The following is a 27,006-nucleotide window of genomic DNA, read 5'->3' as shown; positions in this document are numbered from 1 at the left end:
AACAATCAACTAAACCCTTCAGTATAGTGAAAAGTTAATATAAATACTCTAAAAGGTAATACACTAGATGATATAAACAAAAGAACTTCACTTAAAAGAACTATTATTTTTTGAAAAATAAACATAAAACGTACTGTTATCAATTTGTTAGTAAAATTTATAATTTAAATAGATAGAACAATTTTTACCATCTCGATTTAAACTTAAAAAATCACAAACTTCAACCAATTTTTTTATAGTTTACAATAAAATTGATTAATTTTGCAACTTACTAAGATAATTAAGCTAACTGAAACAAAAACTAGCACACATTATTGTAAACTAATTTTTTCATAAAAAGTTATAAACAAACACTTTTAGATAAAAACAAGTTACTATGATACATAACAAATGGATGTTTACTTAAAATTAAAGTATTAAAAATATTTGTTTATTCATGACACATTAGGTTTAAGGAGTAAACAGTTGTGTCTTTTATAATTTAATACACCTACATTCTTTTACTTTGCATGTTAATTATAAAATTAAAATTTATTTTTATGCGTTTATACGATATGTTTTAAATCCAAACTAAAAGGAGGTTAAACTGCTAGACAAAAATATCAAGTCAAATGCAAGCCTCAAAAATCAATTTTGCTGTGTATCATATCTATAAAATATCATAATAGCAACATCCGAAGCAAACACCAGACTTGGCTTATAATTTGAATTTCGCAAGAGATTAACGTAAAGTCAAAACCTACGCCAGAATATCAAAATTTAATTTAGATCGATTAGTGGTTTTGCAGACGTATAAACGAATTCATTTACCCTCGTAAATAATATTTTCTCCTATTTTCATAATTCTACAACGTCTTTTAGTTGTAAATTCCAAAAAAAAATGTTATAGGTTTGTTTGCGAGTATAAAGGACACTTTTATAAAATTGTTATAAGTTTAGTTTATGTTTAAAAATTTAGGAAAACACTATCAAAAAAAAATATTTTGTAACAGAAATTCTCAAAAATAAACTAAAGTATTTATAAACGTATTGTTTGCAATTTAAAAATAAAGTACAGTTGAAAATAAGAAATATATGAGTTCTTCATTATAAAAAATAAAACACTTTCAATAAATTCACACCTCAACTTGTTTGTTTTAAAAACTAATTAACTTATAATAGTTATGAAAGTAAGTTTATACAATAAGTTTAAAAAGTATTTATAGTAAATAAATTTTATATTAAATAACTAAAAGTTTACCACTAACTCTTCATATTTTTTTTTAAGTTTTTTAAAGCATTCTAGAGTATTGTTATTTAATTTTTTTAAAGTAACTAGTGTTTTTAAGCAATTTTGACAAGCTATGTGCTGTTTAACCTATCTTTAACTTTTAAAAACTAAAAAAAAAATTTATTAACATGAAAGAAATGTTTGATAGTAAAATAAACTATTTAGCATTAAAAAAACTAATACAAGCTTTTGTGTTTTGTGTTGTAAATCTCAACATTTCAATAACTTTCTGGTCTCAAGTACTTTATACAACAAAACAGATATCGTTACAATACAGCAGCAAAATAAATTACCGTAAAATGTATAATTACTCAGTCACGGTATGAAAAGTCAAGTTTTTACAAAACATCACGTCACAGTTTTAAATTATTCTTTTTCCAACAAATTTTGAAGAAATACATCGTTTTCATTTATTTAAAAAAAATCACTTTAATACAACAAAAAAAACTTCTACGCTTTTTAAGCAAAGTTCTAGCAACTATGTTCAACAGAAACATTAAATAGTTTGCAAGTATTCAAATCAATAAAGCTTCTTTTTCTTTCAACGCAAATCTAAAAGACCACAATTTACAAGAACACATACGATCTTTCACATTAACTCTGCTTGTAAGCGTTAAATCACTGCAAAAAAATAACGGTAGTAGACAGCGTTTATATCAGCATTCTTTTTTTTTTTGTTGATCTTTTTTCCAGTTACTAAGACAGTTTAATCGATTGCTCACAAATTATTTGCAGAGATTTTATCGGCTGTAGGCACTTGATATTTTAAAATCGCTTGTTAACCAGAATTTAAACTCAATACTGGTGGTTATTTACCCGGTTATAAACCTTTTGTATCGATAGTAGTAAAGGTCATAATAGATTTATCAACACTACTGTATATATGTATTGTTGTTATTTTACCTAAGTTATAATTTTATTTTTAATGTTTTAAATTAACTCAAAAATTATATCATGATTTTTTATACACAATACTAGTGATCTAAAGTATACTTAAACTGAATAGCTTTTTAATTAAGTTTATTATGTTCCCAATACAAACGTTAGAGAACAAAGTTTTGTATATTTAAGACGCAAATTAGTATTAACATTCTATAAGGATATAGAAATGATATAAGCTCAAACCGATTACTTTTAAAACAAAGTATTTAAAAAAAAACTAACTTTAAAACTACTTGTTAACTTTTAAAACACCTCATGTTAATTTTATTTAACTTTGAAATAGCAAACAAGTATAAGAGTCTCTATTAGTTTTCTGACTGTTTAAAAACATTATAATGATATCTATCTACAATAATTATTGATGTTTATAATTGATTTTTTTTTATGTATACTTAAAAAAAAAAAGGCTTTTTTTTGAAAAAATTAAAATATCTATTTTACTAGATCTGTCATCGTTTTTAACATATAAAATACTAAGTTAAGTAAAACAATACTAAATTTACAGTAGGTCAACTAAGACATACCTGTATTGAAAAATAGTAAAATAGTTGAAATAAACAACTTCTATTGAACTGTTAAGTTTTCAATTTCTTTTTGAAAGCTTTAATAATTGTATTAACTAATTTATATTTTTAAATTATATTTATGTTAATTCTTTATTTTAAAATTACATTTCATATACATTTAAAACTTTATCTAAAGTCTAAACAATACTTTTAATAAAAAATGTGAAAAATCCAAAAAGTAATAATATATTTAACATAAAAAGGCACTAAAACTGTGTTAAAGCTAAATAATTTAAGTTTCAACTGTTTTAAGAAAGCAATGATTTTTAATGTATTTCATTTTTAGTTTTTAAATTATTTTTTTAAGGTTTTATACTAATGTTTTAGTACTAAACTAAATTTTAGAAAATAAAATATTAGTAGGTTTTTTTAGTATTATACTATACTTAAGTAGTTTATTACATTAAATAAAATACTTTCTCTTAAAATTTTTACATTTGCTAGAAAAACCAATTTCAATTACACTTAAATTCTCTGTCTTACTTAGAAATATTTTTCGAACTAAAATTTAATCACCATTGTTTACTTGAAAAAAAAGACATTCAATTATTTTCTTTGTTTGTTGACAAATATTTTAAAGTCAATGTCTTAAAGATTTTATTATGTTTTGATGTTAAACTTATCTTCCTTAACCTAAACTTCTTAGAAGTTTTATACACCAATAGATTGAAATACAATTAAAGTGCTTTAGAGATGCTTAAAATGTCAAAAAAAAAATTTTTTAGCTCAAATTTTTCAAACTTTGCCTTTACATTGCATACTGTTTATTATCATTTGAATGCGATAACTGTTATGCAATGAAAAAGTGCTACTGAGATATTTTTCTGTGTAAAGTTCATATTTTGAACTATTTCAATTTCAGATATTTTTGTAAAGCTATTGAAAAAATATATATTTTAATAGTAAACTGAAAACTCTAAAAACTTCTGCTAAAAACTTGCACAGGTTAAAACATATATACTGTAAAAAACATCTAAGTAAATAATAACTGATTAAGTTTAAAGTAAACCTATGAACCTTATTTACAACTCTTAAGACTCTTGCTACAACAAGTTTACTAAAGTGTTATAATTGTTAAAAATCCCGAGACTACACATGACTTTCTTTCGTCACACAAATAATCTAAAATGTTTTCAATTTTTTTACACTACAACGAACAAAATAACTCTCTACAACGATTTTATACATCTAAGTTATAACCAAAAAACTAATGTTTTTAAATAAAACAGAAACTAAAGATATCAAACTAACAAACGTGATAAACAAATGTACATTTAAGTATACTAAACTGTAAAGTGCGTGTTAAAAGCACTAAAATCGTTGCTTATCAAATTACAGATAACTCGACATCAAAGCAGTGATTTTATAAAAGTCATGTGGTTTTTATGTGTGTGACCCTTGTGAAGCACTTTTACATTTTTTTGTTCAATTTGAAGTAATATTGTTTATAAATTGTTTTTTTTTTGAGATATTAATTTTTTTTTGACAAATGAACTAAAAATTTTCTTTTACTTAGAAATAAGATGATTATTCAAATATAGAATAATAAAAACAAGCACAACTTCAGGTTCAATTTAAGGTGAAAGTTTTTTAACATTTTGCTTAATCACTTTTTTAAATGCACATTTGTGTGAGCTTTAATGAGAGTTCAATATTAAATAAACGTTGAATTTAAAGTTTTAAACTTTATAAACCTTTTCAACGCATTTTGTAAAAACAACAACGACCACGTGTTTTTTTTCACTTTTTCACAAAAACAATTTTGTGTAAAACTTTTATTTGGTATTGTTTTTGCACTTCAAAGTACAAGTTAGTGTAAAACACATTCAATAAAGTATTAACACCGACATAACTTTTGTTCTTATGTTTTTAATTCGATGCTTTTTATCTTTAACTTTTTTATTACGTAAACGTACACACGTTTGAAGTTATTACAAAACGTTTTTAAAATAGACTAAATTTGTATATTTTTATGCACAAAAGTAAGGTTAGCTAACACAAAAATAATAAAACGTTTAGTATAGCTTGAATATAGATCTTTGTATTTATATATAGACAACGTTATGCTATTTATACTTAGTTTATTATTCTACTTTATTCTGAATAATAATCACATAAATAGTTTAATAGGAGGGAATAACATTTTACAAAAACAATGCTACATCACATCTTAAAATAGTACATGCTATAAACTAGTCGTATTTTTAAATTCTTTGCGTACGTACACAGAAAGTTATACTTAAATGATTATGTTTACAATAACAATTTTGTTTATACTTAAATATGTATGGAAAATACCATAGACATTATTCTTAATAACATTTAATATAAATATACAACTATATTATATATTTCAAAAGTAGTTGAAGTACTTAAAAAGTTAATTAACTCAAAGTTTAACTACAATTAAGTAAATTCAATGTAATAAACAAAAAACAAACTTATAGTACAATTTAGATTTTATGTAGTTTTAAAATTAAATGTCTTATTTAAACTTTAATTTATTTCATAAACATATAAGTTTACGTATAATATTAAACGCAAAAAAAAAAAAAATATTTTAAATGATTTATTTAACAAATTTAGAATAAACTGACTTATTAAAAATTAAAAGTTCTATTATTGATTTAGTATATGTTTAAAAGTTAAACTTTTGACTTAAAGTAAAAATAAAAACTTTAAAGATTTAAAAAATAATTTTCATGTATGTATTACTCTTTTACTTAACTTCTAATTTAATCTTACTAAGTTTTAAACACTTTATCTTAACTTGTTTAAAAAATATAATTTTGCACAGTAGTAGTATAACTAATAAGTTTAATTAAACTTTTAGAGTCGTTGTGAAGTTGTGTGTAAATACTTATAGGCGTAATTGTTATTTAATTGCCAAAATATAGTATTTTCTACATTTGTTAAATGTATAACTTTCCTTATCTTTTTAAAGGTATCTAATTTTATTAAGTAAAAAATGTGTTTTAAACAACTAAATTTGAAGTACATGTTAAAGATCAAAATAAACCAATATCAAGTTCACAAAAACCAAAATAGTTTATAAGAAAACACTTTGTAATAATTACTAAACAAATTTGTATAGCTTCTGTGTAACACTTAGGTTTTTATACCTGCTTTTATTCTATTGTTACTAACAGTAATAAATAAACACAATGTTTGCTTAAAATAAAACAAAAAACGTAACGTAAAATTCTCAAGTTTGTTCTAAAACCAACATAAACTCAAACAATAGCTAATACACAAAATTTTATGAACTGTAAATTTTTTTCTAACCAGAAAAAGTTTTCTTTTTTAAGGTTTAGATTTTATTACCGTTCAAATATAAAACAAAGAAGAAACTTTCGGTAGAAAAATTGCTCAAAGTTAATAATTAATAGAAAAAGTTTGTGTTTGTACAATGATGAGTAAAGACGGCTTAATCTGTGTAATGATTATTAGCGGACTGTGTGATTTAAATAAAATAGTTAATTATACTAGCTAAAAACAAAATTAATTTTCTATAACGTTTTAGTTTGTTAAAATATACTATGTAAAACTTAAAAGTTAAATTTGTGATTGTAAACGTAAAACGGTTGACAACAAGTGCATGTACGGCTAAAACAAGTTCTGACATCTAAAGTAATGTATTAATAATACTATCCTTTTAATGTAGCATTTTATGTCGGAACAATTCAAGTTTAATGTCGAACAGCAATAACGTTTATCTAAACGATTTTTATTCGATTTCCAGTTTGTATATATTTCTTAAAACACATTTTACCAAATTAGTCTAAAGTTAATTTAACTAGTAGTAAATAAATACCTTTTTAACATGTTTCAAAAAGTGAAAACGTTTCTTGAAAAAGCTTATAACTATATATCTGTTAAAAAATAGTAGTATATAAATAAGTATTTTTGGTTAAAGTAAACAAATTAATAACTTGTTAAACTTTTAAATCTTAAACTCAAACAAAGATAGAGCATTGGAAAGTAACTTAATATGAACTTATCTTCAATCTGATTTCGATCAGTATCAAAGTTTACAAATGAATAATTTAAACTTATTTAATATTTAATGAAATTTAGGTGAATGAAAAGCAATACTTTTTTATTTTTCTTAAAGTCTATCACAATTTTTCTCTAAATTCTAATAAAAAGTTTTAAATTTAATTTTTGAGAACTAAGTTATAAAATAAAACAAGTGCTTTATATTAGGAGAAAAGATTTGTAGTATACTTAATATTATGCATAATATTTACCTTGTTTCTTTTGGTTAAACTTAAACTTTTAAACTAAAAAATTAACACTTTTTACCAAAATTATTTTTCTAAAAGACAATAAAAGCACCAATTAACCTGACAAGTTTTTTAATTTAAATAGTGTCAATCGAATATCAAATAAAGCTATTTAAGTTTTGTAAACATTAAAACTTAGTTTATACATATGTTGTAACATGTTTTTGATATCTTGTAAAAGCTAAGCTTTTAAAACCTACTTTACAGAAGAGGTATTAAAAATAAAAATTGTACAACTTTAACAAAAAAAACGTAAAATTATATTGTGATAGTTTGGAGAAACAATCTTAAAATTTAAAACCTAAAAAATGCTCAGTTTAATTTGCAGTTTAGAAATAAATATAGATGTTTTGTGTAAAACAAGTATAACAAATTATGTACTCATTTTTTTTAATTTTTATGGATACTTTTTAATGAAAGTAGAAACGATTGAGACAAAGTTTATAACAAATTATTACTATTGTTGAAATGTTTACTTAACTTTTTTTGAATTCAGTTGAAACTAATTTTACTCTGACATAACATAGTATTAAGTTAGTTTTGCTGTAGAACTAAACAAAAAAGCTATGGAGAACAATATTTTTTACTTTTTAATTAAATGAACTTTTTAAATTTTTAAATTTTGTCTATTCTAGAATCAGGTGATTGTAAAAAAATAATATTAAATAAAACTTTGTTTTTAGTCTAAAGTTTAAAGAAATTTAAATATTTTGAATGGAAAAAAAACAAAGTATAGGTATGTTTAGTAGATTTTTTTTTGGGCTATCAATACTTAACTTTCCGTTAATATCACATGTGCAAAGCACTCAGTTCAAAATTTAAATAACTTAAATACAAATAAAATAAAGTGTATTTATGTTTTGTAGAAAAAAATATTTTGGAAAATTTCAATAATACATTTTTTTGCTAATATCACATGTGTAAAACACTAAGTTCGAAATTTAAATAACTTAAATCGAAGTAAAATAAAGTATACGGATGTTTTGTTGAAAAAACTATTTTTGAAGATTCCAATAACACATTTTTTGTTATAATCACATGTGTAAAACACTAACTTGTAGCGTTTTAAAAATCAGTGGGTGTAATTAAGATAAACCTAATTTTTAAATCTTTAATGGAGTATATACACAAAAATATTTTTCTACAGAAACAAAACGAACGCTTTTAATACTTTCGTGTAAAGTATTTTTGTAGGATTTTAATAATTGAAAGTTGAGAAATTTAAGCTTTACATGAAATCACGAGACTTTTTAAATAGATTTTAAGCACTAAAATAAAATAAGTTTTTTATTGCCGGTGTTTAACAATCAGTTTTTATTTTTATTTTGTTATTATAGTTCCAAAACAGTTATATCTAATTACAAAAAAAATTCTTTATTATAATTTGATAATTTTAATTTAAATCTCATCCGTAACAAACTTAAGTATCTACTCAAAATTGCTTGTATGCATTTCTTTATACTACTTATAAAAAAACTTTTATAAACAAATTGCAAAAGTATTTACGTTTTAAGTATGCATAAGTTACAAAACTGTAAAAAAGCTTTATTTTATATTTTATTCAGTTATTTTACATTAGTAATACTATTTTAACTAATTGCACTAAGTTAAGCAACACTGTGTTACTTAAAACTCTGAAATCTTTATAGGAGAAACAGTGTTATCTAATGTAATAATCGTACTAAAAATGTCTGATTTAACTTATGTAGTTTTACATACAGGAAACAAAATATTCCTTTGTTTACAAAAACAACTTTTGTTGAAGAAAATTTTATTAATAGCTTTAAAATCTAGCTTTTAACGTGAAGAGAAATCTCTGAATTAAAATTAAACACGAACAAATTTAGTAGCTTTGTTGTAGACTGTTAAACTGAAATTATTAAACAAAACACTTGAATATAATAAGTGACTGAAAGTTGAGTCAAACTTTTATTGTCAGTTGCGTAAATATAAGTCACTAATGAAAGAAAAATAAATTACAAACTTTCTGTGATAATTTAGATATGAGTTGAAGATACTAAAGTACCCACCTGTAATAAAGTGCTTTACGTATAACTTAAAAATAAAATAGTGAAATTTACTAAACTCTTACACTACATTTTTAAAGAAACTTAAGTTTAAAAATAGAATGCATACACACATTTAAATATTTTCTTTTTAGAACTTTAGCACAAAAATTAAATTTACAAAACTAAATGGTATTAAACCTTACACTACTTTTTTTCGGTAAATAGAGTTTGGAAAATAATGTGTTACACAAACATTTCAAAGTTTGCACACACAGGTCAGCTTTTATACGGAGAAAAAAATTCAAGAGATAATTTAAATTTATAGGTATAACTTTCAAGCAGTGAAAGTCATAAATTGACATAATCTACTTTTTAAGTTTTTCTCTACAAATGAAAAAAAAAACGCTTAAAGATTATTTTGTAATTTTTTAATAAGTATATATACGATCAAATGCTGAAACTTTGATGAAAATCATTAGGAATTTGTTTTGAACAATTTAAAAAAAGTTTAATGGTAGAGGATTAATAATTTTTACAAACTTTGAGACACTTGTTAAATATGCTTAAACATTTTTTTTTGTAATACAAACTTTAAACAATCAAGCTTTTGAAATTATTTTTTTATAACGACTTTTCTCTAAACTTTGGTGTTTTACTGCTTTCTTATTGTTTCAGCTTTTTTTAGTTAGTAACTTAGCAAAATTCCTATTTGCTCATTTTGTAGTAGTACTATGATTTCAAAAATATTTTAATGTAATCGAAATATTTAAATTGTCTGTAAATGTTTTAAAAATATATATTATCTTCCAAAATTGTTAACCCTTTAAAACTTTGTTTGTGAAAAAATAAGTCATTAAATTATGAAAATTAAAAGAATTCTTCGCAAAACTAAAAGTTTCTTGCAAGTATGATACCTTAAAAACAACAATTAGAATAAAACATAAAAACATTTGTTTTTGTTACATAACCATTTAGGTTTAACAAAACTTTACAAGCAACATAAACAATCGAAAGCTTTTTACAAAGTCATAATGGTAAATTTTTGTCTCATAACGTTTTTAAAAAATAGACAAAAATGCTTTGTACTTTCGACTTTGACTTTTATATATTTTGATATAAGTGTTTATTGTTTCACTATGTTATACCCGGTTTTTTTTGCGGTTTTATTGTTATCTTTCGAAAGATTTACACATTGAATTAGTTCGGATGTTATTACAACTAATACAAACATCTTTATTTATTTTTACGAAATGAAAGGTTTCATAACACTTAAAATTCTTCTTTCTCTAAATCCGATTAAAACTTTACAACATAAGGCAGTGCCGTATTTAGCAATACAAAAGTAATAATTTTTTGAAGTTATGCATTCCTTTTTTAAATACATACATCCATGTTAAAAATGAAAACACATAAACTTGTTATAAAAGGATTTACTTTGTTTTTACTTTATTAAAGCAACAAGTTCAAAGTACTTCTTTTATATGCATTACTACATGACAATTTTTTTTGTTTAAGTTATTTTACTACTCGACATACTACGGAATTAACATAAATTTCGCTTGTAAACAATCTTGAAAGTTATTCAAAAGTATAAACATGAAAATTGTATTGTAATAAACAATAGTAACAAATTAAACTGTGTTCATTCTTTATTACACTAACACATGTTTCTGTGTGTTAACGAGTTATTTTACTTCAACCTTGCTCTGTAAAAAATAAATTATGTAAAGAAAGAATAGAAGCTAAAGTAGTATATATTGTGTTTAAAAATCATATAAAAATAACTCAAAATTTACATCACGATATATATTGTTTATTGAACGATATAAAAAAAAGCGCTCAAATTTTTGGTCTGAAGACCTGGTGCACGAAAAAACCTTTAGGTTATCAGGTCATACACCACGGATACATTTTAACGTCTTGTCCAAGACATATTAGGCTCTTATACTTTAACACTAAAGAAAACGTAGTAATTATTTAATGATTTTTTGAATAATTAGTAACGCGTAAATATTTTGAATCAGTATTTCTTGACTTTCATGTGAGTTGCTTTATATTATGACTTGTTATTTTATTTTGTATTTAATTTACTTTATGTAATTCAGATTTGATAGTTTTAATTTCACGTAATTTTATAACAATACATGCAAAAACAATAAGAACAAACATAACAACATATGCAAAAATGTCTCTTCGTGCAAAAATGACGACCAAGCAAAAGTGTTTCCTCGTGGAAAAGTGACCCTGCGTGCAAAAGTGATGCTTGTGCAAAAGTGTCCCCTTGTGTAAAAGTGAAGCTCGTGCGAAAATGACCCGTTGCCGTTGAAAAGACAACTCTTAACAGAAAAGCGTCAGATTGTGGTTATTAAAAGCACGTTCAAAGTGTTTCTCTTTGATGTTTTACTACATGATACAAACTTAATTATTTTAATGCAAACTTAACATGCTTTGATATCTAACTAGCTTAAAAACAAAATGCTAAAATAACTTTAGTTTAAGGAAATGATGGTATACGTAAAATTACATATAATATATATAAAAAAAATTTATATTGTTAATTTTTGACGAATTTAATTTCAGTTTAACAAACAGCATAACTGTTTTAATAAGCTTTCAAAATGTATTTTAATCATTTTTGGTGTTAAAGTTTTAGTGCTATTTGTTTTATAATTATCATATTAACACGTTAACCCTAAACTTTAAGAATGTTTAAACTTTAAGATAAATAGGCAAAAACAAAGTTTAATAGCTTGTTAAGAAATTGTACTTGTTACCAACCAATGTTTAATTCTTTTGTTACTTTAGAAAAGGATGTTTTGATTATTTTAAGAACTATACGGTTTACTCATGTCTAAAAAATTGTCAAACTATAATAATAGTAGAAGCGAAAGTATTTATGTTTAAAGGAAAAGTGTAAAGCAAAACATAATTGTCAAAGTCAAACTTTACTTAATATTTTTTTTATTTAAGCAGTCTTGATAAAATTATTCTTCCTGTAACACAAGTATGTTCAAAGAGTTTTCAAAAGTGTTTGTTCCTGAAGAGACGTTATTTTTATACGCAAAAGTTTAATTGTCACAAATAAACTTTTACATTTTGTTGTTAAGCAAAAATAAAATTTTTCTAAAATATTGCAAACTTATTTATTTCTGTTTTTATACAAAAAAATTATATACCAACTTTCCATGATTAAATTAAATCATTGTTTTAATAAAACAAAAAAAAAAGTTATTTAGTCACTTCAATCAAAAATAATAATTATTTGCACTTAAACTTACTTTCAACCCTGTAATTTTAATGCTGTTAATTAAAAGATATCTTAAATACTTTTAACTACTTAGTTATCACTGTTATTATATTTTCTTAGATGTTTAAAATAATCCTAAAATATTTAATGCATTACAAAACACCTGTTTACTAGCATTTAAAACGTATTTATCATATTATGTTTAAGAAAACTAGTTTGTTGGAATTATTGTTATCTAGAAAGAAAATAAATAAATAAAAAGATGACGTTTTTATAAATAATTTTTAAAAGTCTAAACTGTAGAAAATTGTTAGTTAAACAACTATAAACTTTATTTGATTAAAAATTAAGGTTAAGGAGAAAAAATTTAAAGTATCTAAAAGTATTTATTTTTGTAATAAAAGTTTTTTACAAAATACTTTTTCAAAAATTTTGTTTCAAAGATGTGGTTTGTCAATCAAAACATAACGATTTTCAATCGTGTAAAGCGATCAAAAATAGTACAATAAAACTAATAGAAAACAAAAAATAATAAATAGGAGTTATTAGAATTTGTAAGTCGTAAAGTATTAAGGTAAATTTTATTTATTTTAACATGAGTTAAGACTTATTGAATATCACTTGAAAGATTTACTTTTAAGTTTAAATACATTTATAATAACTGTGGACTAAAATTACATGAAATTTTTTTAATTTCCTGTTATGTATTTATGTTTTTTTTTCACGTCAAACTGTCATATAATTGTACTTATTTTTAATGTACATTTATTTCATACGTAGAAACTTTACTTACGTTTGATTTGTTTTTATATATTTTGTTTATTAGTATCTTTTTATTATACTTTATTTGAAAACTTTACTGTATAAATAGGTTCCTGAAATCTCTAACTGTTTTACTTTGAAATTTAATAAATTTTACAACAATTTTGACGCTTAGCAATCATTGTATTTTTTCATTTGCATATATCAGATTTTTCGTAATCTTGAAAATCATAAAACTAACAGATATATTCGTAAAACTAAATATTTCTTTGTGTGCAAACCCCAAACAAAACAAAGTTTAAAAGTAACAAAAATTTTTGAGTTTTGTAACAAAAACAATTGTGATGTAACAATAACTTTTAAATTTTCCAAAAATAACATTTTGGTTAGCCACGAACACACTCGGAAGCATTACTAGAGTAGTGGAATGTTTTTGTGCAAAGCGTTCAAATAAAAACATGTATTTTGATAAAGATTATGCTGCTTACATAGTTTGTTTGTTTTCAGTTTTTTTTTTATTTTTATTCTACGAGTAAGCGCGTTTATGCAGCCTAAAGACGTTAAAAATGTATCCGTGATGACTAGATAACCGAAAGGTTCTTCGTGCACTAGGTTTTAGGACAAAATATACGTTATTGTTTTCTTTTTAATAAACTAATTACTATTATGTAACAGAACACTGAATTTTAAAAACAAATTCATTATTTTATAAACGTTAATTGTTTGACCTTTCCACATTAAGCTAAGTTTCTTAAGGTTAATATTTACACATATCCGATTTAAAAAAATATTGGAATATTAGTAATTAAAGCATATAGTCTAAGTTACAAATGCAAATATTAATAGATTCTAAAACTTAAAGGGAACTGTTTTAAAAATGTGTTCTAAGTTTTCTGTTAGTTAGCATAAATTGATACATTTCAAACTATTTAATAAAATGTGTGTCTATTTAGAGAATATTGTATTTTATTACCTTTTGTCAAATTACTTAAGTATTGTAAGGACATTATTTACAAATTGAGCAAACAAAATTGTTTTTTTAGTACATAAAAACTTCGTTTAAGATGAATGTCAAGCATATTAAAGTTTTCAACAAGTTGCTGTCAGTGTTTATTTTGTGTATTTATGTTTATTTTTATATAATTTATATAGTATTGAAAACTTTTGATATCATTGTCGTTTTGATATCAATACTATATCAAAAATACTTTAATGATACACTTATATTCAAGTATGTAAATAATAATTAAGTTAAATGTGTATAATGTAAAACAACAAACATAAAAAAAAATTGTATTATCAAACCACACATCATTAAAAAAGTAATAAGACAATACATTTTGATTTTTATTAAATGACATATTTTTAAAAATTAAAAAACTTATTTAAAATTTCTAACTAAATAAATACGAGTTTTTGTTTAAAACAATTTTTATAATAAACGAAGCTTTTGTGATGTAACGAATGAATTAAGCTAAAAAAATAGTCACTCGAGTTTTTATTATTGTTTTGCATTCGGTTTATTTTCTTTTTAATTTTAGTATAAAAACGATCTAATATAAAAATGTTAAATCGGATGTTATTTTAAGCAATAAAAATATTCTCTTTTTGTAGTATAAATACTTTTATTAACATTAGCTGAACAAATGAATTTCTGTTATTTTAACTTTATTTTGGCATTTTGTCGGTCAATAGCTACATTTTTTACGTTGTTTACAACTTCCAGATATCGTTATTTAATTTTTTAAGCTCGAAAAAAGACGTTTGTATTCGAAGGCATATACGTAACACTTTCAAACTAAACAAGGATTAACGTATTTAAAACTTTTTTTTACAAAAATAATCACGATCAAAACTTTCTCTTCACATTTTTTTACTACAAAATTTTCTAATATAATATCTATAAAAAGCTCGTAAAATGCGGGCATCAAACGAAGTCATGAGACATTCGCACAGTTCAAACACAAAAACTCAAACAAGCGGAATAAAAGAATTACCATTTTTTTCGTGCGCACTTGAAACTCTGTGCTCTTATGACGTCACAATAGGTTGAGGAGCGCGAGGGAGCAAACATTGGGGGGTGTGGGGCCAGCTTATAAGCTCAAGAAGCACTTGTGTCCTGTTTATTTTCGCATTGTGTTGCTACTTCGGTGTTTGTACAGTCGAATTTTGAGCTCGGTACTAGCTGCTTCTGGAAGTTTATAGTCAGCATCAGGACTTGTATATAACTTTAAGTTAATTAATTCAAACTTGGGTATATTTAAATTAAACATGAATTAAAACTGAATATAAAACTAATTTTTAACAGAAGTTTTGATTAATTTTCAGTTCGAAAGCTCTAGATAGAAAGTTTCTATAATTTTTGTTGTACTATTGGCGTTTTTATTTTTTCGTCGTTTCGTTGGTCAATAGTACGCTTAAAACAATAAAAGTGTTTGTTTTAGTTTAATACGACTTAAAGATTTGCAAAATAACTTTCGTTTTAAGTCGTGAGAAATATTCAATTCGAAAATTTTACAGCAGCTGATTTTTAGATTTTAGCTATTCTGTTTTAGATGAGAAGTATTTGAATTTAAATTATAGTTATAAAGCAGTAAACAAAAATTATGTTAAAGCTAATCTTATTCGACTATAAAAGTCTTATACTTGCCTATTTCTACAGTCTTATCTTTTTTTTTTACAAAAATGGTTGTTTAAAAATAACAATTTTAATGCAAAAAGTAAAGTTAATTAAAATTTTTACCCAAAGAATAACTTTAACCTAGTGTTTTAAGAACTTATCGAAATAAAAAAAAAAGTGGTTAATTTATTACGTTTAGTTATCGAAAAAAATCAATAAAAAGTACTTAAACGATTTTTTAGAAATATCAGTTTAGATTTCTTTTGTATACTGAAAAGTACTGTTTAGTTATTGACTCTGTGAACTATTTTTAAATTAAGCTGTGTTTTTGTTATCTTTAAATTGTAAAAAAGATTAGTTATTTGACTTAAATTTAAAACTGATTTGTAATATTTACATATAAAATACAAAAAATTACTATTTATTTAATAATTCTACAAGTTATCCCGTTAAACTTTTAATACATTCATATAAAGATTTGTTTAATACATTTCGATAACCTAAAGGTCTTTTTAGCAAACTTTATGAGTGCTTATATTTTGTCGTTCAATAAATCAAATAAAAAGTAGTAAAATATACAGTTATTTATGTAACAAAATGCAGCATATATCAATAAAACTTAATATTTTAGTTAACAAATAAAAGTTTAATTAAAAAAAAGTTAGTAAAAATGTTGTTTATTCAAAAACAGAAAACATTGTTTACAACTTAATAAAAAAAAGTAACAAAAAAATGTTGACCAAGTTATTTTGTTTATATACAGAATTTTATTTACTTTGAAAACACAAACAACACACAAAAATGAGTTCGGTGAAGGCAAGAACAAGCTTGTTTGAGAGCGGAGAAGCATTCAACAAGAAGAAGCCCCAAGCAGCTCCGAAGAAGCAAAACAAGAAGGACGAAGAGGAGGAAGAGGACGGTGCTTTCCAGTTCGCTGATCTCGTTAAAGTTTGTTTTGTAAATATAAAGCACATTTTGAACGGGTCTCTTATTTGTTTTTATAAACTTTTTTAGTTCTAGTTTGTAATTATTTTTATTTTAGCATAGTACTTCCCTTGTTTTTAAATGTAAGGTAATTTAAAAATGATCACATTTTACACATTTAGAAAGCCTTCAAAATATTTGTTACATCGTCAATTAACTAAACAGCTCAACTACTAATTTTCCAAATACTAAAAAAAAAATTAGTTGTAGTTTAGTATTGAAAGTAAAAAGTAATTGACTGAAACCTTAAAATCGAAGCATTTAAAAAAAAACCTTTATATTTAAGTGTTAACACTCTTTGTTATTTTCCAGGCACTGACGGGAAGTTTCGACGGTCAGGGTGACAGTGTAGACGCTCTCCAGGAGACGTTCAAGATCCTCGACTTCGATCAGGACGGGTTCATCACCATGGAAGACCTCAAAATATCCCTTGCTGGCTTCAATGAGGTAGTTTAGTTGTTTATTAAGTTGACTTTAGTTATTTTTCTAAATATAAGTGATGCAGAATGCACAAAATGTATCAACATCAATATTGAAGGAATTTTCACTTGTTTGGCAAGTTTTTTTGGTATAATATTTACCTTTAAAAGAGTTCAATTTACTAAACTGCACGTAAAAACATTAATTTAAACTTATAACAACTATAATACTAGAAGAAACAACTTTATAACATTCAAGCTAAATAATTACACAACATAACATAAATTAAACGTCTATAGTAGAAGTCAAAAAAATTATCATTTCTTTTTATAATCATGAAGGTATTTTTTTTATAAAAAAATTATTTATTATATTAAATTTGTTTGAAAACTCAAGGAAGAAGATGAGGAGGAGCCGGACGAGGAGGAGCTGAAGGAGATGATCGCGGCAGCCGACGACAACGGGAACGGGAAAATATCCTTCGACAGCTTCGTCAACATCATCGATCCCAAGCTGGCGGAAATGAGGAAGAACAATGGAAAGAGCTTGCAGAAGAAGAAGTAAAAATGATATTTAATACTTCAGCAAACTTTTGATATTTGTATAAATAAACTATGTCTGTGACTTTGTAAACACTGTTAGTTGGTGATACTTTCTCTATTTTTTGACGAGTTAACAAAAAAGAAAAAGTATATAAATTATTAAAAGGAAAAAAAATGATGGTATATGTTTAAAGACTTTACCGAGCACTGTTAATAGGTAGTTTTTTGTTTTGTTAACATTCTTTATTAGATAAAACGATCAAAGATTATACTCTGGTTGTGGTTTCATCACTGTTGATTGGTGTTATTTTCATTTAATTTTTTTTATATACATTTTTTCTACAGTTATTTTAAGTAACTTTGTACAAAAAAGCTTGTCATTTTGTTGCCTTTGTATGTTATACGACCTTTAAATAAATTTAAGCTATACTCTCAATTTTCTTTTTCTGAAAGTAGCTGTTGCTTAAATTAACAATTTCGACTGATAGAGTTTTATTTAAAGATGAAATAACGATTGTAGCTTTCTTTAAAAAAAATAAAAAACACAATTTTATATGTCTACTTTAAAAATATTTAAATTACTTAAAGTTTTTATTTTAAGTAGTGTTTTATCCTTTTTTAAACTTATATAAACACATTTTGTAGTTGTTTTCATTAAAAGAGTATCCTTTATAAAATTCAAAACTCAATTATACCCTTTCAATAAAAGTTTGTATTTTTTAATGTAATATCACTGTGGTTGCAACTTCTTTAAAATTTAGTTCTTTGTTTTCTGCTATAAATGGTTGCTGTAATAATCTATATAAACTTATAACTAAAAACTTTTTTTTATGATTTTAGAATCTACTATTAGTATATAGTTCTTCAGTTAAGAAATAGCATAAAATATTGAAGATTAAATAAAGTTTACAATAACTAAACTATTTTCATTGGCTAATACAAATAAGTACAAAAAAAGCAAATACGAAACACAAAAAACTGTATTTAATATTTTCAAGCAAAGTTCAACAGCTTTATCATGTGTATATTTACTTTCAGTCAAAAAAGTTTATCTGCGACTTAATTGAGTAGCGATTGACATGAATGCAAATAAAAATGGCTCGTGATACAAATATATTGTCGTCACAATTTATAATAAAGTAGTTGGTAGTGTTTGCTTAGCGGGTTTTTTATTAGCGTTAAAAGCTAGTTAATCTTTTATAAAAAACTTGCCACAAAATTAAGTCGTACCGTTGAAGTATGTAAGTAAACATAGTCATATAGGTTCATTGACTTTCTTAAAATATAATTAGTCCTTAAACATCATTTATGTTACTGAATCAACTGTTATTGTAATAAAACGACTAAAATAAACAAAAACGGTAGTCGTATAATTTTGTTTGCTTTATATTAAAAAGAAAAAGTGGGTGTACAAAAAGTTAAACAAACTTAAATAGGTTTGGGCTTTATATATTGTTTCGAAAATTAAAAAAATATATAAGTAAAGTGAAAATTTTTAATGTTTATTTAAAAAAATAATCATTACCTTTTTACACTAAATATAAAACATCATTTAATACTGATATATTACCATAAAAACTTCAAGTAAGTTTAAAATTAAAAGATTTTTAAGTTGTTGATACATCAAAAATAAAATACCATAGAAAATCAAAGATGATACAGAGTTCTATATATTAAAAAAAGTATTTGTAACTATAGTTACGGTATGCTCTAATAAGAGGAAAATGTTTAGTTAAGCATATTAGTGAACTTAAATGTTTATCTAATATAATAGATTACTTTTGTAAAAAAAAACAACAGTGAGTGAATAGTACAACTGTGTTAGTTTTTAAGTAATACTAAGCTGCGGGTAAACATTATACTGAAAATTTATCTATTTTTTATATATGAAAATATTTATTGTTATACTTCTAAAAACATATTAACATTTTTTTTTCTTGTTTTTATCTTACTTAATTTTTGCTAGTGAAATTAACTTCTGAACTTATATATAGTTTAAACATATAATTAAAAAATTACATTCAAGTAATGTTTAGACTATAAAGTTCTAATGTCATAAAACTTACGCATAGTAGGAATTAAAATACATGAGCTATAGGTTATTTTTAAATCTTAAATTTTTAAGTGAAAATTTATTTTGAACTTTTTGCTAAATCATAAGATAGTTTTTGAAAGTAAGTCAAAAGTATAAAACTAAAAGATTAGATCCAAAGCTTAAATAAATTGATTGCATAAACAAAACGATGTGTTTACAATTGAAAATTTAAATAAACTTTCATAAACAGTGTGTTTGTCGAACAAAAATAAATTTTACATGATTTTTTGAGAAAACAAAAGACATGTATGCATAAACACGTTACCAAAATTTCCCAAAAAACTTTATCACTTTCGGCGAAACTAATTTTTGATGGATTGCCAAACCACGAAACTGCTTACGTTGTAAAAAAAGTTGCTGTTTGTTTGATAAGCAAACATATCGCTTGCTATAAAAACATGCATATATAAAATATTTATTTACACCAAAAAGCTTGGTGAAACAAGTCCGTTCCTTTATTTCAGATCTAGTTTGAGTTTTTGAAATATTGTGTTAATTGAAAATGCAACTTGAGGTAACTGTGAAAAACGGTAAGTAATAAAAAAATAAAAATATATAGTAATCTATGTGGTTCTGTCAGGTACATAATAAAATTGCCACGTTGTGTGATTGAGCTTCGTTTTGTTTTCGGAAAAAAAAACATTTAGTACTTTATATGAAACTAATTTTTTAAACATATCTCAGTATTCGTGTTTAATAAGATATCTCAGTATTTAATAAAAGAATGTATATTATCTTAATGTTTATTGTGTTCAAATTATGTTTTTTTAAAGTTTATATTTTAGAATAGTATTTAATTATCATTATTTTTTAAGTGTCGAAAATTCAGTGAAAACAGTTATCATTACTGCTAATAAAAAGTTAATTTTGTTAATTTTAATACTTAACATTAAGTATTATTAAAAATTAATTATCTAACAATTCTATAAACAATACTACTAAAATTAAAATATTAATAGATACTATGATTTCCATTAACTTTTAGCATTTCTAAAAGCTACGTTGATATTATTAAACATTATAAACGAAGTCAAAATGCAAATTAAAGTGATACTTGTTATTCTATCGATAGTAGTTTTAACTACCGCATCAGAATACAACAAAGGTAGAAATCATTGCAAGGATTTGAGACAAAACCCTGACTTTTCTTACTGTTTTGATGACAATGAATATAACTGTGGTAGAATTTTAAACAACCTCCAAGGTAAGACTTATTTGTTTGAAAAAAAAAAGTTTTAGATTTATTTTACAGTTTTAACAAAATAAATTTATAAAGTTTGCAAAAGTCATTTATTTTAACTGACACATAAATATTTTTTGTTTTAAGACAAACGTAAATAAAATGTCAAGTTTGTTTTGTTATACGTATTCTACATCATTACTGAGGAAGATATATTATTACTTTATAAATTCATCAATAAAGTTCATCTAGTTTACTATTCAACATTATACTGTATATTCTAAGAAAAGTATTTTAAAAATGTTTTTTTTTTATTTACTAAAGAAATTTTCTAAGTTTAGTTTAAAACCTGTTTGCAAAATAATAAATAATTCATTATTTTATTACTTATTTTTCTTTTACGAAACTATATGCAACCTTATGTTTAGATAAAGTAAGTTGTAGGTAATCAGTGTAGAAAACCTTTTTTTGACAAATTATATTTTTGCAGAAAGAATTACAGACATAGAAGACATATTACAAAGCAACAGAGGTTTAAATTTTTAATTCTTTTTTATGTTTACTTTTCTATAGAATTTTACACGCTTACAACAAAAAAAAACTCAAGTTCATTTGAATAGTAGCTCATAGAAGTACAAATAATAACTTTTGTGTTTTAAGCCGTTTCACAATGTCTTTCAACACTTTGATAAAATAGTTGCATAAAATCAAAGTTTAAAAGTTTTTTACAACAACTTTTTCAAGTAAGCTTTAGTAAATATGGGTTACGACAACAAAATGCTTTAAGAAGTTTCAGTGAAATAAAAAAATTTTGTAACCCTAGTTTTTAAACAAAATTTTAGCATGAATTCCTGTTTTCAAAAATGTTAATTAAAAACTATAACTAAATTTTAGAATTTTAATATATATTTCAAAAGTTGCATTATTTTATCTGTATAAAGTTGATATCAAAAGTATAAGTTTTATACTCTAGAATTCTGTATAAACATAGGCTTAAATTTTTTTTTTTTTGTTTTTCAAAACCATACTTGTTTTCAAACAAATATAAATATTTTGAGTAAATTAAATACTAAGCGCTTTAAAAAAACATTATTTATTCAAATAAAATACGATTTTTTTAATGATTAAATAAAAGTATTATTTACACTACATATATTCTATATTTAACTTATAAAAAGTGCCGGAAATTTAAAAAACTTTTTAATAGTCTTAAAGCATTGGAATTTTAGTGAAGAATTTAAGATTTGTAAAAAAGTAAATATGCTTTGCTTTAAAAGATTAAAGTACTATTTGATATTTAAATATTAAAACTACTTATTATCGCAAGTTACAAAAACTTCAATAGCTGCTAAAAAACTCAATTTCCGCTAAAGCCTAACAAAAGTTTAATTTCTTACTTTAACACATATTAGCGTTTACTTTACATAAACTAATTTCAGTAAACTTTATTAGTTTATTGTACAGAGTTTTTCTTAACTTTCTCTTTTTAACTGTTGTATAAAATTTAAATATAAAAACTTGTTAAAGTTGGATCTTGTGGCGTTGGTATGAAAGATGGACGAATTCAAGACAACCAGATCTCGTCAAGTGGCTACGCATCGGACAATGAAGCCCACAACCACAAGTGGGGACGTTTGTACGGAGATAAAGGCGGGCAGGCTTGGTGCGCTGAAATAGGTAAGTTAAGTGATTAAAAAATGGAAACCTTTTTTTAATTGTTCTCAAGGCAGGAGTGACGCGTGATGACCTTATTTAGGAAATGAGTAACTTTATTTATCTAAAGTGTAATATACTTCCACATTAAATGTTTAATTACACTTTAAAGTTTACCTTTCTTTAACAAACTAGATAGTTTTTTCAAATAAGTTTTTATAATCCCGACTTTTGCATAGTTTAAAAAGTATTTGCCCCTGTACTAGTGTGTAACTCATTTAATGACCTTTGATAACTAAAACCTGCCTTAAAGTGGGTAATACTTTGTTCTTATAGAAACACTTGACTAGTTCTTTAGATACCAAAACTAAAAACACTTAAAAAAGTTTAAATCAAAAAAAGCTAATTATCCTCCACCATTATTCTCCCTATAACTCAATATTGGTTTAAGGTAGTTCAGAGTAAAAATATTTGTTTTAATTTTCTTTTGTTTTATTATTATAAAAAGTTGTTATTGGCTTTGTTACACATATCATGCTTTCTTATAAAAACTAACAAAAGTCAAAACTATAAAAATAAATAAAAACAATTAACTAAAAGACTATTGTTACTTAGTTATTTGGTTTTTGACTTTTATTATAACGTTATAAATTTTTAAGATGATTATATGTGGATACAGTTAGATATGGGACGAGTTAGAAAGATTTATGGCGTCGTTACACAAGGTCGTGGATCATATGACCAGTGGGTAAAATCTTACAGAGTCGAGTACCGACAAAACGAGTCTGATGACCTCGAATTTGCAATAAATTCGGCAAATCATCAGCATGTTAGTTCATTCATTTATCTTTAAAAGAATCCAAATAAATTCAAATCTTATTTTATTATTTTATTGCTAAATATTGGAGGACAACTCTTGTAATATACTTTATTATAAAGATTATTTTTATTTAAAAAGATATGATATAAAATAAACAAAAAGCAAGATAATTCATATTTCAGACCTTCCAAGGAAATTTCGATAGAAATACATTGAGTTTCGGAAGATTTGAAAAAAGTATTTCAGCGAGATTTGTGAGAATTGTACCTCTTACTTACAGTGGATGGCCTAGCATGCGTTTTGAACTGTTACTCTGCTAATCTTACTTAAAATCATTGCAATTATCTCGAACTTTTTAGAAGCACATTTTATTTTAAACTTTTAAACTTTAACTAATAAATTATAATTATTCGAAATGTTGTTTAGTATAACTATTTTATTTTAAACTTAAAAGTTTGAAATTAGTTTTGAGTTAAGCTTTAATAAAGATGTTTTAAAATCAATAGTCAAGGTTTCACTTTGCTAAACGTATATATATATATATATACCACAGATGTTCTTGAGCTAAAACTTTATTTCAACTAACGGCGTTTTACTGCTCTCAAATAAATTTAAGAACAGATCTACGGAGTCTCACAATTTGTAATAAAGTAGTTGGTAGTGTTTGCTTGGCGGGTTTTTTTTTAGCGTTACAAGCTAGTTAATCTTTTATAAAAAAATTGCTACAAAATAATGTCGTACCGTTGAAGTATGTAATTAAACATAGTCATATAGGTTCATTGACTTTCTTAAAATATAACTAGTCTTTAAATATCATTTATGTAACTGAATTAACTGTTATTCTAATAACATGACTAAAATAAACAGAAACGGTAGTCGTATGATTTTGTTTGATTTATAGTATAAAGAAAAAGTGGGCGTACAAAAAGTTAAATAAACTTAAATAGGTTTGTGATCAATATATTGTTTTAAAAGCTTAAAAAAAATTATAACAAAAGTGAGAATGTTTTAATGTTTATTTAAAAAATTAATTATTACTTTTTTACACTAAATATAAAACATCATTTAATACTGATATATTACCATAAAAACTTCAAGTAAGTTTAAAATTAAAAGATTTTTAAGTTGTTGATAAATCAAAAATAATATACCATAGAAAATCAAAGATGGTACAGAGTTCTACATGTTATTTAAACAAAAAACTATATTAAAAAAAATTTTTGTAACTATAGTTACGGTATGCTCTAATAAGAGGAAAATGTTTAGTTAAGCATATTAGTGAACTTAAATATTTATCTAATATAATAGATTACTTTTGTAAAAAAAAACAACAGTGAGTGAATAGTACAACTGTGTTAGTTTTTAAGTAATACTAAGCTGCGGGTAAACATTATACTGAAAATTTATCTATTTTTTATATATGAAAATATTTATTGTTATACTTCTAAAAACATATTAACATTTTTTCTTGTTTTTATCTTACTTTATTTTTTTCTAGTGAAATTAACTTCTGAACTTATATATAGTTTAAACATATAATTAATACATACATTCAAGTAATGTTTAGACTATAAAATTCTAATGTCATAAAACTTATGCATGGTAGGAATTAAAATACATGAGCTATAGGTTATTTTTAAATCTTAAACTTTTGAGCAAAAACTATACTTGAATTTATCCTAAATGATAAAATAGTTTTAAAAAAGTAAGTGAAAAGTATAAAACTGAAAAATTAGATCCAAAACTTATTAAATTTATTTCATAAGCAAAACGATGTGTTTACAATTAAAAATTTAAATAAACTTTTATAAACAGTGTGTTTATCGAACAAAAATAAATTTTACATCAATTTTTGAGAAAACAAAATACAAGTATGTGTAAACACAAATTTCCACAAATTACTGAAATTTCCGAAAACAACTTTACCACTTTCGGCGAAACTAATTTTTGATGGATTGTCAAACCACGAAACTGCTTACGTTGTTAAAAAATTTGCTATATGTTTGATAAGCAAATATACCGCTTGCTATAAAAACATGCATATGTCAAATTTTTAATTACTCCAAAAAGCTTGGTGAAACTAGTCCATTGTTTTATTTCAGATCTAGTTTGAGTATTTGAAATATTGTGCTAATTGAAAATGCAACATAAGGTAACTGTGAAAAACGGTAGGTAATAAAAAAAAAACAAATTTTTATAGTAATCTATGTGGTTCTGTCAGGTACATAATAAAATTGCCACGTTGTGTAATTGAGCTTTATTTTGTTTTCGGATAAAAAAAAAACATTTAGTACTTTATATGAAACTATTTTTTTTTTAAATATCTCAGTATTTGTGTTTAATAAGATATCTCAGTATTTAATAAGAGAGTGTATATTATCTTAATTTTTACTGTGTTCAAATTATTTTTTTTTAAGTTTATATTTTAGATAAGTATTCATTTATCTATATTTTTTATGTATCGAAAATTCAGTGAAAACAGTTATCATTACTTTGCAGAAAGAATTACAGACATAGAAGACATATTACAAAGCAACAGAGGTTTCAATTTCTAATTCTTTTCTATGTTTACTTTTCTATATAATTTTACACGCTTACAACAAAAAAAAAACTCAAGTTCATTTAATAGTAGCTCATAGAAGTACAAATAATAACTTTTGTGTTTTAAGCCGTTTCACAATGTCTTTCAACACTTTGATAAAATAGTTGCATAAAATCAAAGTTTTTAAGTTTTTTTCAACAACTTTTTCAAGTAAGCTTTAGTAAATGTGGTTTACGACAACAAAATGCTTTAAGAAGTTTCAGTGAAATTAAAACGTTTTGTAACCATTCTTTTCATACAAAATTTTAGATTGAATTTCTTTTTTCAAAAATGTTTAAACAAAACCTATAACTAAATTTTGAAATTTTCAATACATATCTCTAAAGTTGCGTTATTTTGCTTGTATGAAAATGATATCAAAGGTATAAGTTTTATACTCTACCACTATGTATTAATATAGACTAAAAAGTTCAAACATATTTTAAACAAATATAAAAATGTTGACTAAAACAAATACTATGCGTTTAAAAAAAACGTTATTTAGTCAAATAAAAAAGATTTTTTAATTATCAAATATAAGTATTATTTACATTACATATATTTTTTATTTAAGTTTTAAAAAGTTCTGGAAATTTAAAATACCTTTCGATAGCTTTGAAGCATTCGAATTTTAGTGAACAATTTAAGTTTTGTAAAAAAGTAAACATGCTTTGCTTTTAAAGATTAATGTACTATTTGATATTTAAATATTAAAACTACTTATTATTGCAAGTTACAAAAACTTCAATAGCTGCTAAAAAACTCAATTTCCGCTAAAGCCTAAGAATAGTTTAACTTCTTACTTTAATATATATCAGCGTTTACTTCACAGAAACTAATTTCAGTAAACTTTATTAGTTAATTGTACAATTTTTTTTTTTAATTTATGCTTTTTTATCAGTTTCCAAGACTCTTGTAATAGACTTAACAATTAAACACCCTTGTTAAAGTTGGAGCTTGTGGTGTCGGCATGCAGGACGGTCGAATTCAGGACAACCAGACAACATCAAGTGGCTACGAATCGGGCAA

The 27,006-nt window shown here is 23.9% G+C and overlaps 2 protein-coding genes across 2 annotated transcripts; both read left to right on the top strand.

Moving 5' to 3' along the window:
- The first annotated feature begins 16,445 nt into the window (after positions 1-16,445).
- LOC145829251 (uncharacterized) lies at positions 16,446-18,737 on the top strand. Its single transcript, XM_082936993.1, has 3 exons — positions 16,446-16,650; positions 16,999-17,133; positions 17,503-18,737. Exons 1-3 carry the CDS (start codon positions 16,504-16,506, stop codon positions 17,668-17,670), a joined length of 450 nt encoding a protein of 149 aa, XP_082793119.1. The 5' UTR covers positions 16,446-16,503; the 3' UTR covers positions 17,671-18,737.
- Positions 18,738-20,732: 1,995 nt separating this feature from the next.
- LOC145829832 (retinoschisin-like) lies at positions 20,733-23,804 on the top strand. The gene is made up of 5 exons (XM_082937700.1): positions 20,733-20,947; positions 21,414-21,455; positions 22,451-22,600; positions 23,236-23,405; positions 23,579-23,804. Exons 1-5 carry the CDS (start codon positions 20,779-20,781, stop codon positions 23,714-23,716), a joined length of 669 nt encoding a protein of 222 aa, XP_082793826.1. The 5' UTR covers positions 20,733-20,778; the 3' UTR covers positions 23,717-23,804.
- The last annotated feature ends 3,202 nt before the right edge of the window (positions 23,805-27,006 follow it).

This window comes from Thalia democratica, chromosome 2, assembly GCF_965202585.1.
Source record: "Thalia democratica chromosome 2, ktThaDemo2.hap1.1, whole genome shotgun sequence".
Taxonomy (NCBI): domain Eukaryota; kingdom Metazoa; phylum Chordata; class Thaliacea; order Salpida; family Salpidae; genus Thalia; species Thalia democratica.
Note: the sequence above shows the minus strand (reverse complement) of the source record. Positions and strands in the feature narration are given on the sequence as shown.

Bases quoted from the DNA above. Each gene is read 5' to 3' on its own strand.
- LOC145829832 (XM_082937700.1), top strand. From the start codon at position 20,779: ATGCAAATTAAAGTGATACTTGTTATTCTATCGATAGTAGTTTTAACT. The intron at 22,601-23,235 runs GTAAGTTAAGTG...TAAATTTTTAAG, and splicing joins GGCTTGGTGCGCTGAAATAG to ATGATTATATGTGGATACAG. The intron at 23,406-23,578 runs GTTAGTTCATTC...TTCATATTTCAG, and splicing joins ATTCGGCAAATCATCAGCAT to ACCTTCCAAGGAAATTTCGA.
- LOC145829251 (XM_082936993.1), top strand. From the start codon at position 16,504: ATGAGTTCGGTGAAGGCAAGAACAAGCTTGTTTGAGAGCGGAGAAGCA. The intron at 16,651-16,998 runs GTTTGTTTTGTA...GTTATTTTCCAG, and splicing joins AGTTCGCTGATCTCGTTAAA to GCACTGACGGGAAGTTTCGA. The intron at 17,134-17,502 runs GTAGTTTAGTTG...TGAAAACTCAAG, and splicing joins CCCTTGCTGGCTTCAATGAG to GAAGAAGATGAGGAGGAGCC.